This window comes from Sardina pilchardus, chromosome 14, assembly GCF_963854185.1.
Source record: "Sardina pilchardus chromosome 14, fSarPil1.1, whole genome shotgun sequence".
Taxonomy (NCBI): domain Eukaryota; kingdom Metazoa; phylum Chordata; class Actinopteri; order Clupeiformes; family Clupeidae; genus Sardina; species Sardina pilchardus.
Genome location: NC_085007.1, coordinates 2,383,334 through 2,398,742, shown reverse-complemented (window position 1 = coordinate 2,398,742; position 15,409 = coordinate 2,383,334). Strand labels below are relative to the sequence as shown.

The following is a 15,409-nucleotide window of genomic DNA, read 5'->3' as shown; positions in this document are numbered from 1 at the left end:
GCAACACCCATCAGTTTATCATTATTATTATTATTATTATTATAAAGTATATTTTTAGGGCCTGATGCCTAGCATAACGTAACGCGAGTGAATGAACTAAGCAGCCAGGACATGATAATTGTCATATTAGCTTGAAATGTCATGGGATTCTGGAGTTAGAATATTAAATAGTCTGTTTAGGAAAAAATCAGAATTCTCTAGCTCCCTCTAAAGCCTGCAATCGTGCTCGCAAAAATCGAGCGCTCCCTATTTTGTTTAAGCAGTCACGTCGGCAGCTTTAAAGGAACCGTATGTAGGAGAAGTATTTCAATTAATCATAAAATGGCCCTGATATGTCACTAGACATCATGCTAATTTCAAATACTTATATCACTGACAACAGTAGTCCGGCCAAGATATTGTCATTTAAAAGTGAAGTTGTAGCCCTCAACTGATGTTGATGTTGTTATGTTGTGTTTTGGTTTGATGCATGCGCCGCCCTAGCCTGGGTATTCCCATGCTGCTTTGCGCGCGATTTCATTCACACTGCAAAGGCAGCCTGGAAACTACCACCCTAATCTTTGCCTGAGGTAGGGGACCAGTCACAGAACAGGGGGAAAAGCAAGACGATGGTGAGCTATGCACAGACGCATTTGATAGACATCCGTGGTGGCCAATGAACGGATCTGGGCATTTTTTCAAACACGAGAAAATGAACATTTGGTTGCCAGACCACGTCTCATTGACATGTGGTCGCGTCAGCCAGGCTAGTGCCGCCCTACACTTATCTACAAATCACAAAATCAGTAGTATTTCGCCATGCGGGTTGCCAGCTATGCTAGTTACCACCATAGACAGCTGCAGCTACAAACGTGTCAGATAAAAAATGTCTTACGTTACGGAACCTAAATGAATCCGAAATACGTCGAAATAAAAGGATTTAGGAGATTGAGACGGCTGAAAACGGAGAAGAATTTGAAGACAGACGTCAGTGTTGTTAATTTGCTACTGGACAGGAAAAGATTAATCAGTTTGGCTAACTTACTTGTGGGCTACTTAATGTAAATGGACATTTCAAATAGCCTATTCATGACAGTCGAACAAAGTTATGCATGTTTGTGCAAAGTAACGTTATGTTAGCCATATGAGGAGGTGGGTCATTGAATTGAAAAGGTAGGCTAAGGAATTGTTTGGGAAATAAAAACAGCTTGTAGTCATTGCTAACGTTAGCAATGCATTATCAGAGTTTGCTTCTCTGCTGACGAGGAAAACAACATAGGAACTTGCAATTGAAAGCTAGCAGCCTACGTTCCTGCTGGATCCTGCAGCTAGCTGGCAACCACGACTCAGAGGGGAGGGGGAGGCGATACACCGCTCTACAGTATTTTGAACGTAATTGCAGTACTCGTTTTGGCCAAAATCCTACATACGGTTCCTTTAATATGTCAATTTCAATTTCAATTTAATTTTACTTATAGAGCGCCAAAACATTAAACATGTCTCATGGCGCTTTACAGAGTGTTAAACATTCAAAGAGAGCCCATGAGTATACCAACCTTTATGTCCTTGTTCACACTGAGAACAGTGGCAGTCCTGGCTTGTATAACACCCTGAAATCTTTTTGGAGGCAGTAAGTGGTGTCTAGGCATTGGTTGTATTTCAGTTAGGCTCAGCCTAATAGCTGGTTTGATTTGATCCTGTGGGGCTATTTTAATTCCAAAGGCCAAGGGAACTTCAGCAGGATGCATAGTACCCTGGATCCATGAAATAACCGGCCTTTAATCCATTAATAAATATCTGCCTGACTCTATGGGTATTTAACATACATGTAGGGGTGTGTTAGCCTGGCACGCCCTCCCAGTGACGCAACGCCTTCAGGCTTTTGCTGCTGGTCTGGTCAACTGCTCATTGAGAAGGATTTCTGAGTTCCCGAAATCTGCGGAACTGCCCCCTTTGGTCGAGAACCAATCAACTTTGAGCAGCTCCAACGGCTCTGGGTAGAGGCGTGTTCAAGGCAGAGGAAAGAGTGTTGTTATTGGTTTAAACTCGGCAATCCGCTTTCTGACATCTACCAGTAGCAAACCGAGGCACTTAAAGGAGGCGGGTCAACCAACACTGGCAAGAAACCGTGTTAGCACAGGCTGTTGGTCAGACTAAAGTCTCGCAGAGCCTTTGAAAGTCGATGGTAATCAGGCTAGGGGTGTGTATACGTATGACCCCATGTATTCTAAGGAAGAACATTTATTTATTTATTTATTATACATTATTCATTCACAAAGAACATTGGTATCCTATAAAAGGGCGGGTTTTGAACATTCTAACACAAGATTCCATTCCGCAATTCAACATTCTAAAATTCTATGTAGAATTCAATGAACCCAGATATTCTTTAGAATGTTAATTTTCCAACATTCCAAACACACCGGTGTGACGGTCGGTTGAATTTTTCCTCCGTTTTTAAATTAAGGCATCAAGATCAATTTCCAAAAGATCCAACTTCCATCAATTTCCATTCCTTTTTTATAGTCAACCTCTGCATGGGTTCATAAACGTGTGAGCACAACTGCATTAGCCCTTTACATGATGGTCTCTCAGGGGCTTTGGATCAATCATACCAACATAGTTGTCAGAGGAAAACAGAAAGATAATGTATTAATAATTTAAGCCTTGATAAAAAGGCCAGACCACTTCAATTAAAACTGGAGCCGATGTTTTGAAATATTTGCAGATTCTATCTCTGTGAAGTACACATTTACTGTAAATAGGCAGGTCTTCAAACGTTGAGGCAGGAGACCACGTCACTAAATCACGGTTGTTATTGGAAATTTCCGTGTAAGATCTGAGTGAGCGACGGCCTTCCGCTCCCTCACACCTTAGAGCCAGCCTTCCGTTTGCCCCGACAACACTTTCCTCCAGGTATCCGGGCTATCCTCCAAGGAGCGCTCCGCTCGCCATTCCATTCCAGACATGCTGCTGCTCCTGCTGTGTGTGTGTGTGTGTGTGTGTGTGTGTGTGGGGGGGGGGGGTGAGGAAAAGTCTGCCATGGAAGAGGAGGATGTGTCTCTCGGAAGAACAATCACTTAGAGACGAAAAACTCAAGCACTAGCAGAGAGAGAACACAGAGACTGCTCCATAACAACGTGTGTGTGTGTGTTCGTGTGTGTGTGTGTGTGTGTGTGTGTGTGTGTGTGCTCAAAGGCCTGTACCTGCACATGAAGGCCTGCCCGGGGGGGCAAACGGAGCAGGAATGTGGGGTGAACAATTGAAAATAAATACCCCGACCCTGGAAGAGTGTGAACGGGAAGCCGTGGATACCAGCAGCCTCACGTAACAACACACACGCAGCCTCACGTAACAACACACACACGCAGCGCTGGACCCAACGGCCAGCCGGAGCACCCGCCACAGGTCACGTCCACACCAACAACACTCTCACACAGAGTGTCCACTCTTACAGCAGTAACCTAACACACCAACAACACTCTCACACAGAGTGTCCACTCTTACAGCAGTAACCTAACACACCAACAACACTCTCACACAGAGTGCCCACTCTTACAGCAGTAACCTAACACACCAACAACACTCGGAGGGTCCACTCTTACTGACCTAACACACCAACAACACTCGGAGTGTCCAATCTTACTGACCTAACACACCAACAACACTCTCACACAGAGTGTCCACTCTTACAGCAGTAACCTAACACACCAACAACACTCGGAGTGTCCACTCCTACTGACCTACAGTATCTCACCAGTAACACCGTGTCCACTCTTACTGACCTATCTCACCAATAACACTCTGAGTGTCCACTTACAACAGTGTTTCACTGACCCAGCAGTGTGGGGCAGCCTCTTTGGAGGGTGTGAGTGTGGAGGGCCATGAGCTAAAGAGTAGATGTGAGCGCCCAGATGAATTGTGTGCAGTGGTTTGGTTGTGTTTTGGTTGTGTTTTCTCCTCAGGTCCGACTCTTCAGAGTTATTTTCCAGCGGTTGTGTTTTCTCCTCAGGTCCAACTCTTCAGAGTTATTTTCCAGCGGTTGTGTTTTCTCCTCAGGTCCGACTCTTCAGAGTTATTTTCCAGCGGTTGTGTTTTCTCCTCAGGTCCGACTCTTCAGAGTTATTTTCCAGCGGTTGTGTTTTCTCCTCAGGTCCAACTCTTCAGAGTTATTTTTCACTGAAAACAAAACGACAGCTGCAGCAAGGGACGGCATGAGCGTGCGTATGTGCTGACCCGCGGTCATGGCCGTCGCTGCCCGCGAGGACACCCGGGGAGAGCCATAAGGAAGGCGGTGGGCTGGCGCACGGACACTTTCCCCTTTGTTTAGTGCGCCTCCGGCCGCTGCCATGGAGACCAGTGGCACAGCGCGGCAGCTCACGTCGCCCAGGCGATGACAGACGATGACCACCGAGCGCCGATTGCTTCCTGTTATTGCAGCGCTGCGGGGACGGAGGAGGGTCACTCTCGTCCAGCGGAGGGAAGCGGAGCGTCACGGAGGCCCCGCTGCAGCAGGAGCACCTCCACCTCCACCTCCACCTCCACCTCCACCTCCACCTCCCCCTCCACCTCCACCTCCACCTCCTCCTCCAGCGCTGTGCGTACGTGCACTCTCGCCCGCCGGGCCTCACGTGTGTCTGCTCACATTCAGCCCCTCTGAGTCACGGCCAGCGCTGGGCTCTGGTGGAATGTCCTGCTCATGGCATCGACGACAAACAAAAGAACTTAAAGCCCATACATGACATGACCCATACATGGTCAGTCCTTAGGGGACAGAAATAGAGAGGTAGGGTATTTCTCAAAGTCAAGAGCTCGTCCTTGATAGAATGCTTTCTTTCAAGTCGAGTGCTAGAGAGACAAGGCTACACACCTTCCCAGTACCCTCTCCAGCCGTCAAGATCACATGCAATGGAACAGCCTAGCGAGTGTGGAAGTGCACGTCAATTGTGCACGGTTCCGGCTGCACGCTTAATTACAACCGTGGAAATTGTGCTGCTTTTACAGGAGTTCCGACAACTGCGGCTGCACTTTCCTCTAAATAAACTTTTTGGAGTAGCCTACAGTATTTCCACATTCGACTTGGTCTTCACATATCACAATCCGTAGTTTATGATTATGTTAGTGTCAATGGAGTTATACCAGTAATTGGCAACAGCAACGGTAATGTTAAACTTCTACAAAGTTCGTATTGGGCGAAGTTCTGAGATAAATTAATAACAAGTCTATCACAACTTGTTCATGCACATTGACATATGCATTTATGATGAATATGCACAATAACTTGATATGCCTGAGCAAATATACGATGGCATTAACAAAACACTTGATAAATCATATTTAGCCTACATTAACACGAACTGCTTCTTTGCGTCTACTTTCCATCTCCCTCTCTCTTTTTTTAAACCGCACCGTCAGAAAATTTCTAATTGTTCATACGCAAAGGATTGTGGGTTATTTCTTCACTCCGAGGATCCATCGATGCATCCTCCAAAATTCTCCGAAATTCTCAGAACGAAGGACTCAGCACTTGCTAGAATTTGAAAGCATCCTTGACTTTGGAACAGTGCTTGACGAGATTTGATGACGTAACGTCCTTGAAAAAGTGGCTTGGAAGGAGCAATCCTTGACTTTGAGAAGCACCCGTAGTCTTATGGCGCCTTTCCACTACGGGGTAAAACCCCGGTGTCTGGGGTAAAACCCCGGTGTCTGGGGTAAAACCCCGGTGTTTGGGGTAAAGCCTCGGGCTTGACGTCTTTCCATGAACAGGGCCGGCCCAGGGCCGGGGCTCAAACGGCCTCAGGCCGGCCCCAGAGTTGGGCAGGGCCGAACCGAGGCCAGACCGAGGACTTCGAACGGGAGTGGGAATGGAATCAAACGTAACAATGTTTTTAGCCTAGCCAGCTAGCTGCTCCCGTTATTTCAGTTATTTGTTTCTAGAAAGTAAAATATAAATAAAAATGGACGCTAGTTTTCACATCAACTAAAGTATTCTTTGAAGTGTTATACCACTTTGCAGCATTCCTGGTCACCCCGTTTTGAGTCAGTGCTTGTTGATTTGTTTAGGTAGTAATAAGTTGCCAGCTAGTTTTCCAACGTCTGAGTGAGGGGCTGCTAGTCAGCCTTTATGCAGAACCATTTAGCCTACCGTTAATATTATTCCTATGTAGGCGTATGGCTACGTTTTAGTTTCAGCACTAATGTCGGATTCTGCTATGATAGGCGGCGATATGCATCTCTCCCGGGAAATTAACGTAGGCTATTACGTTTGTATAGTAAACATTCCAAGTTCACGTAAAACCCCGGTGTTTAACTCAGCAGTGGAAATACAACACTGGGGCTAGGCACCGGTGTTTAAGACCGGGGTAAAGCCTGGGGCCGGCCCAGGACCGTAGTGGAAATACGCCATTAGTCTTAGAGAGTAAGTCTTAAAACTCATACATGCTCAGTCCTTAGGGGACACAAATAGAGAGGTAGTCTACAGTACCTGTGTGCAGACTTCTTCTCTTTTAGCTGTGGCTCTGTAGCTTGAATGTTAAATGTTACACTGCATCTGTACTAGACTATAGGAGTGACCACTGCATCTGTACTAGACTATAGGAGTGACCACTGCATCTGTACTATAGGAGTGACCACTGCATCTGTACTATAGGAGTGACCACTGCATCTGTACTAGACTATAGGAGTGACCACTGCATCTATACTATAGGAGTGACCACTGCATCTGTACTATAGGAGTGACCACTGCATCTGTACTATAGGAGTGACCACTGCATCTGTACTATAGGAGTGACCACTGCATCTATACTATAGGAGTGACCACTGCATCTGTACTATAGGAGTGACCACTGCATCTATACTATAGGAGTGACCACTGCATCTGTACTATAGGAGTGACCACTGCATCTATACTATAGGAGTGACCACTGCATCTGCACTAGACTATAGGAGTGACCACTGCATCTGTACTATAGGAGTGACCACTGCATCTGTACTAGGCTATAGGAGTGACCACTGCATCTGTACTATAGGAGTGACCACTGCATCTGTACTAGGCTATAGGAGTGACCACTGCATCTGTACTATAGGAGTGACCACTGCATCTGTACTAGGCTATAGGAGTGACCACTGCATCTGTACTAGACTATAGGAGTGACCACTGCATCTGTACTATAGGAGTGACCACTGCATCTGTACTAGGCTATAGGAGTGACCACTGCATCTGTACTATAGGATAGGAGTGACCACTGCATCTGTACTAGACTATAGGAGTGACCACTGCATCTGTACTAGACTATAGGAGTGACCACTGCATCTGTACTATAGGAGTGACCACTGCATCTGTACTATAGGAGTGACCACTGCATCTGTACTATAGGAGTGACCACTGCATCTGTACTAGACTATAGGAGTGACCACTGCATCTGTACTAGACTATAGGAGTGACCACTGCATCTATACTAGACTATAGGAGTGACCACTGCATCTGTACTATAGGAGTGACCACAGCATCTGTACTAGACTATAGGAGTGACCACTGCATCTGTACTAGGCTATAGGAGTGACCACTGCATCTGTTCTATAGGAGTGACCACTGCATCTGTTCTATAGGAGTAACCACTGCATCTGTACTATAGGATAGGAGTGACCACTGCATCTGTTCTAGAGGATAGGAGTGACCACTGCATCTGTACTATAGGAGTGACCACTGCATCTGTACTAGACTATATGAGTGACCACTGCATCTGTACTAGACTATAGGAGTGACCACTGCATCTGTACTAGACTATAGGAGTGACCACTGCATCTGTACTAGACTATAGGAATGACCACTGCATCTGTTCTAGACTATAGGAGTGACCACTGCATCTGTACTAGAGGATAGGAGTGACCACTGCATCTGTACTATAGGAGTGACCACTGCATCTGTACTAGACTATATGAGTGACCACTGCATCTGTACTAGACTATAGGAGTGACCACTGCATCTGTTCTAGACTATAGGAGTGACCACTGCATCTGTACTAGAGGATAGGAGTGACCACTGCATCTGTACTATAGGAGTGACCACTGCATCTGTACTATAGGAGTGACCACTGCATCTGTACTATAGGAGTGACCACTGCATCTGTACTAGACTATAGGAGTGACCACTGCATATATACTAGACTATAGGAGTGACCACTGCATCTGTACTATAGGAATGACCACTGCATCTGTACTATAGGAGTAACCACTGCATCTGTACTATAGGAGTGACCACTGCATCTGCACTAGACTATAGGAATGACCACTGCATCTGTTCTAGACTATAGGAGTGACCACTGCATCTGTACTATAGGAGTGACCACTGCATCTGTACTAGACTATAGGAGTGACCACTGCATCTGTACTAGAGGATAGGAGTGACCACTGCATCTGTACTAGACTATAGGAGTGACCACTGCATCTGTACTATAGGAGTGACCACTGCATCTGTACTATAGGAGTGACCACTGCATCTGTACTAGACTATAGGAGTGACCACTGCATCTGTACTATAGGAGTGACCACTGCATCTGCACTATAGGAGTGACCACTGCATCTGTACTATAGGAGTGACCACTGCATCTGTACTAGACTATAGGAGTGACCACTGCATCTGTACTATAGGAGTGACCACTGCATCTGTACTATAGGAGTGACCACTGCATCTGTACTAGACTATAGGAGTGACCACTGCATCTGTACTAGACTATAGGAGTGACCACTGCATCTGTACTAGAGGATAGGAATGACCACTGCATCTGTACTATACTATAGGAGTGACCACTGCATCTATACTAGACTATAGGAGTGACCACTGCATCTGTACTAGACTATAGGAGTGACCACTGCATCTGTTCTAGAGGATAGGAGTGACCACTGCATCTGACAATACTAGCACTAGAGGACAGGACTTTTTCTTCTGTATTTTTAGTTACTTTTATGTATTTGTGTGATCTTTATTTCTATTTTAATGTATTTTACTCATTTTATTTCAACGTATTTCCCCAAGCTGAACTCTGCATTCTTAATACAGGATATAGATTCTAACTTTTAATGATCTGTTCTATAACAGTTTTCCTTAAAAAAGTTTTAAGTTATTTTACTTTTTAGTCATTCTATTTACCTGATCGACTTTTAAAAAATGATTTATTTAATCAATGAATATGAGCTGTCTTTCTTTTCTTTACTTGATTATCATCTGTTGCTTCTCTTTCTCCTGTGGTGTACTGTGTAAAAGTTAGCAAATGTGTTTGAGCAATTGGGGAAAATATAGACTGGAAAAGACAGGCTGAAAATGAGTCTACAGACTGCACTGTACTGTGAATGGCTCGCTGAAAGTCTCTCTCCGTTGTTGATATGAGCCTGGACTGCTCAGCTGTACCTGTTTACTCTTACACTGGTAGTGTTTTATCGTTTGAAACATGATCAGTTTTGAGTGATCATGCCCTGCCCAACAGCTGCTCCCTTATCTGTTCTGAAATCAGTGTAACCTACAGTCCCTCCGCTAGTCTCTCCGCGCTTATTGCTTAATTATTGTAGGAGAATGTGTTTAGAGTTTAGAGTCTATGAGATCTGCCAGCTGTGGTTTATGTGAAAACACTCTCCAAAAACCGATGGGGAAAAGTGGGATGAGAGACTACAGTGGTCCTACAGAGGGCGCCATTCGGCTCAAAGTCACACTGTCAGAGGCATCAGCCTCCAGTGTGTGTAACGGTCTGTCACCTTGGCCACCACCATCAGCAGACAGTCACATACCCTAGTTGACATTCTCATTTAAAGGAACAAATTAGCGACCAACCAAGATTCAGCAACCAGCAATCAGTCATTAGGCCTACACCAACAGGTTATGGATCTGTTGCAAACCAAGACATATGGAGAAATTCCGCAACAAGCCTCAATGTAGCCTAGGCCTATCAAGTACAGCAAATATGCTCCCAGTCAAGCATATTAATCCATTACTGTCTACATGATTTATTAAACACAATGTGCTCTATTTTGGGGCACAACAAATGACAAGGAAGTTATCAGCGTTTTGTTCGTTTACCCCTCTTCCTGGTTGCGCCAGGAAAGCCAGTGCCGCCCTTCCAGCCCGACGTGAGGTTCCTGTTGATTTGCGCTGGCCTGGGTGACGTTAATGAACGCAGCGGAGTGGGAGTGGTGCAAAAAAGTCATTCGCGGCGACGCAACCAAATCAGACGCTTGGAGAAAGTTTGACTAATTCGCCGCTATTCATCTGTGCGTGCACATGTGGATTACTGTAGCAAGCCAGAAGACACGCGACCTGTGATTTTGTATGTCCTGTAAGTAGGCCTATTGCTTATTACTATTCTTATATACTTTGCTCAATAATTTGTAAAGCGAAGTTTCTAAATCTGACGGGTGCTTAGGCTATAGATCGGTGTATGCTTGAGGCAGCCTTGTGTTATAGCCTACTTTAAAGCCTATGTTATAAACATTTCAGAACTTGGGGATGGATTGCTTTGGACTGCTCTAGGTCTTTTACATAATTTTCACATTTTTAAAAAGTAATGAAACATGGTCATCAACGTCCAGGAAGACGAACGTAAGGTAATGGATACTAGTAAGAGGCTACTCTAGTCTGTTGAAAGTAGGCTATTCTTATGTTCAAGTACATAATGCCTGCTCTCTAGTTAGTCTGCTGATTATCTCCACATTTATAGTGCCATTATTGGCCATAAATAAAGCTATAAATACCGATGATCAAATAAGTAAAGTTAGTGTATTGTATTTGGGCTATTATGTAGTTGTCTGCAAGGGAAGTATGCGGCATTTTTGCTTAGGTAGCGAATAAACAGTTATACTTTACTCCAGCCACATATGATTCATGTATCAACACTGGCGCTCTTATCTGATCTCCGTATTGTAGTGTTATTTAAAAAGAGCGACGCCGCACTGTTTCCGGAGAGAGTCGCCAGGAGCTAGTGGTCACCACATGAACTCATATCTCTCGGGCCCAGAGCGCTCATTATGAAATAAAATGAAAAAATAAAAATGGTCAGGCAGAAACATTTAGAAGTGTCGAACTGATGGCGAATTAAAAGTACAGCAGATATTACGCAAAATATCCATGTCTTCTTTACGCACCAATTTCGTTGTGGAAGGCCAATTGAAACCTTTGCAATCAAAGCAAGTCATGGATTGACTAAGCCTGCAGGAACATCCACATTATAAGACAACGTATTGTCAACAGATTAAAAAGTGGTCAGTTCAATTTCAGCATCTCCTGTGCTCAGTGTGTGTTGGTACTGTTTTCCTGTATCTGCACTAAATGGCAGTATGATCACACTTGATCACACAATATGTAGGCCTTTAAATAGCCTACTGTAATTTGCAGTTGAGGCACACACACACACACACACACACACACACACACACACACACACACACACACACACACACACACACACACACACACACACACACACACATACACTGTACACCACTGGGTGTTATACTGAACTGTCTCCTCTGGTAGAGAGTCCTTGGTATTGAATGTTATGATCCAGCCTCATCACTGGGCTAGTGTCTGTCTAGTGGGCTGATCCCTTCGGTATGTGCTTGCCTCCTTCAGCACTTCCTCAGGAAGCGGGTTTGTGTGAAGACCTCCTCTCCTGAAGACACCAGAGGCACTGTCCAGCATCCCGGCCACTCGTCTCCAGCTCTGCCACTGGACAGCACCACTCCGGTCACTCTGGTCCGAGCCCCCTGCTGCCCCAGGCACTCTCTCAGAAGACCACTCTCTCTCTATCTCTCTCTCTCTCCCTCCTCTCTCTCTCTCTCTCTCTCTCTCTCTCTCTCTCCTCCACACACCTGGAGCCAAGATGGACGCCCTGCGTGCTCTCCTGCCTCCGCTGCTCCTGTGCGCTGCCATGGTAACCGCAGGTAAGACACACAGCTGACCAAGTGCGTTAAGCGTGTCTGGTTGTCGGATTGAATGATCTCTTTGGGGTGAACTGGCTGGTTGTCGGATTGAATGATCTCTTTGGGGTGAACTGGCTGGTTGTCGGACTGACTGCTCTCTTTGGGGTGAACTGGCTGGTTGACGGACTGACTGCTTTCTTTGGGGTGAACTGGCTGATTGACGGACTGACCGCTGTCTTTGGGGTGAACTGGCTGGTTGTCGGACTGACTGCTGACTTTAGGGTGAACTGGCTTGCCGCGTCAGGCCCACCCCACGAGATGTCATTTAGATATTTGAACAGTATTTGGTAATGAAGTCTCCCGACATGAAGGGTCATCCTCCCTCTCTTCATCTCTCCTCCTCTTCATCTCTATCCATCTCTTTCTCCTCTCTTCCTCCTCCTCTGTCTCTTCATCTCTCCCTCTCCTCCTCCCTCTCTGTCTGTTCATCTCTCCCTCTCCTCCTCCCTCTCTGTCTCTTTCTCTCAGACACATACAGACACACACACCATTTGAGTTCAGGTCAAGTTCAAGATTAAATTGGCTTCTTTTTGTAGTCACCATGAAATATCGGCCTTTTCTCAATTTCATTGAAATGCAAAAATCCATGTTAACTAGAAATCTGACCATTTGCCAGAACAGAAAGCTCAATTTGTTTAAATCGGACTGGCTTCTTTTTTCTGAAGATATTGCACATGAACAAAGCTAAATCACCTTTTATTTGTTCTATCTTGGTGATATTTATTCTCTCTCAAATGCCACATGATATTACTTCAGGTTTCCAGCGCCGGTCTTAAAATATGTATTTAATTTGAGATGGAGTATAAACAGTATATATTTATAGTCTATTAGCTGTGCTTAACACTTTTCATGAATCATTATGAGAAACAAAATCTATATAGCCTATCCATGGTCCCAGTTGACATCCGAGCAGCCTGGTTTTGTTGACTAATTTATTTCTAATTTCCATTTCATTGGTTGCGTTTCAGAACAGTAGGCTACTATAATGTACTGTGTCTTGTGAAGGTCCATTTTGTCAGGACTCACTTTATGTAGGGGTTAGGACACACTCTTTGTAATGAGTGTAATGATCACATCACACATCTCTTCACCTTTTTTAAATCTAGAGAAATGAGGGTTGAACTCTGGAAATGTAAATCTTTTTGGAGTTGTGTCCATCAATAAGAAGAATGCTCTTTGCACTGTGAGGGAACAGACCCAGGGTCAGTGGAATAATGGCATACATCTAAGTAGTCCTGATAGTCTTCCATTGCTTCTACATGGCTACATTGTAACATTAGAATTTGCAAAGCTGTTAGAAAGCAAATGATCACCATAATTTCCTCCACTCTTTTCTTATGGCTTTCCTGAGCACCCTTACAGTTCTGTCCTTTCCTATTCACATTGCTGTATGAGTGATGTCTCCACAGCATCACTCATAGCACCCCTTTAAGACGGGGTTTTGCCACCCCTTTAAGAAGACACGGTTATTGCTTGCAGATCAGAATCCGAACTGTGTTTTTACGGGCCAAGTGTTGAAACACACCAATAATTTTGTCCTAAGCAGTTGGTGTCTCTCTAATAGAACAGTATAGAAGAAATAGGCCAATACAGTACAATGTCGCCGATGTAGCCAGTGCTCAATACACAGACGCTGGACGCTGGTGTCATCTAAAGCGGTCATTAGCATTCCATATGTTATGTGGTCAGGGTTCTTATGTACGCCATGCGTGTGTTCTTTACGGGGTTTGCAGCATCGGTTGATCTTGGTGGATGCTCTCTCATTCCCACATGGGGTATGTGTGGGGTATGGGGAGAGGGGTATGTATGGATAGGATGAGGGTAGTGGTAGGTTAGGGTATTATAGGGTGAAGGTGGTGGTAGGGTAGGGTATTATAGGATGAGGGTAGTGGTAGGTTAGGGTATTATAGGATGAGGGTAGTGGTAGGTTAGGGTATTATAGGGTGAGGGTAGTGGTAGGGTAGGGTATTATAGGGTGAGGGTAGTGGTAGGGTATTATAGGGGGAGGGTAGTGGTAGGGTATTATAGGGTGAGGGTAGTGGTAGGGTAGGGTATTATAGGGTGAGGGTAGTGGTAGGGTATTATAGGATGAGGGTAGTGGTAGGGTAGGGTATTATAGGATGAGGGTAGTGGTAGGTTAGGGTATTATAGGGTGAGGGTAGTGGTAGGGTAGGGTATTATAGGGTGAGGGTAGTGGTAGGGTAGGGTATTATAGGATGAGGGTAGTGGTAGGTTAGGGTATTATAGGGTGAGGGTAGTGGTAGGGTAGGGTATTATAGGGTGAAGGTGGTGGTAGGGTAGGGTATTATAGGATGAGGGTAGTGGTAGGTTAGGGTATTATAGGGTGAGGGTAGTGGTAGGGTATTATAGGGTGAGGGTGGTGGTAGGGTAGGGTATTATAGGGTGAAGGTGGTGGTAGGGTAGGGTATTATAGGATGAGGGTAGTGGTAGGTTAGGGTATTATAGGGTGGTAGGTTAGGGTATTATAGGTAGTGGTAGGGTAGTGGTAGGTTAGGGTATTATAGGGTGAGGGTAGTGGTAGGGTAGGGTATTATAGGGTGGTAGGTTAGGGTATTATAGGTAGTGGTAGGGTAGGGTATTATAGGGTGAGGGTAGTGGTAGGGTATTATAGGGTGAGGGTAGTGGTAGGGTATTATAGGATGAGGGTAGTGGTAGGGTATTATAGGATGAGGGTAGTGGTAGGGTATTATAGGGGGAGGGTAGTGGTAGGTTAGGGTATTATAGGGTGAGGGTAGTGGTAGGGTAGGGTATTACTGTCTCTAAGTGCCCCTCATCAGTCTCTCTGAGTACGAGTCGACGCAGAGCAGTGCAGACAGCTCAGTCTGACGGCAGCCGGTTGAGTATTGCGCTCGGCCCTGCATCAGGGGTACTGTGGGGGTTCCTCAGGGTACTATAGGGTAGTATTGCGCTCGGCCCTGCATCAGGGTTACTGTGGGGGCTCCTCAGGGTACTATAGGGTAGTATTGCGCTCGTCCCTGCATCAGGGGTACTGTGGGGGTTCCTCAGGGTACTATAGGGTGAGGGTAAGGTATTATAGGGTGGTAGGTTAGGGTATTATAGGGTGAGGGTAGTATTGCGCTCGTCCCTGCATCTCCTCCCAGTCTACAGTATGACACGACACTTGAGCTGAGGCCACCATGCTGCATGGAGGATGTACTGTACTGTACTGTACAGTATGTCTTAGTTGGGTCATGCATTAGTAGTGTATCTATTTGTATAGTATAAACATGGAGTACTGTAAAGCAGCATAATGCTGTTCTGTTGATGCTACAGTGACTTCCAATACGGAGCATATACATACTGCAGTCAGTCATGCTGTTGATTGGGTTGGATCATGATAAGAGTGCATATGCAGTAGATACAGTATATCATGATAAGAGTACTGTATGCTATACAGTAGATACAGTATATCATGATAAGAGTGCATATACAGTAGATACAG

At 45.3% G+C, this 15,409-nt stretch overlaps 1 protein-coding gene across 1 annotated transcript in view; it reads left to right on the top strand.

Annotated features, from left to right (window-relative positions):
* Window positions 1–10,183: 10,183 nt before the first annotated feature.
* Window positions 10,184–15,409, top strand: part of eng (endoglin) — a 66,702-nt gene continuing 61,476 nt past the window's right edge. Inside the window, 2 exon segments of the mRNA XM_062554561.1 lie at window positions 10,184–10,304; window positions 11,597–11,907. Of these exon segments, the coding sequence (XP_062410545.1) occupies window positions 11,847–11,907 (61 nt within the window). The 5' untranslated portion in view covers window positions 10,184–10,304; window positions 11,597–11,846.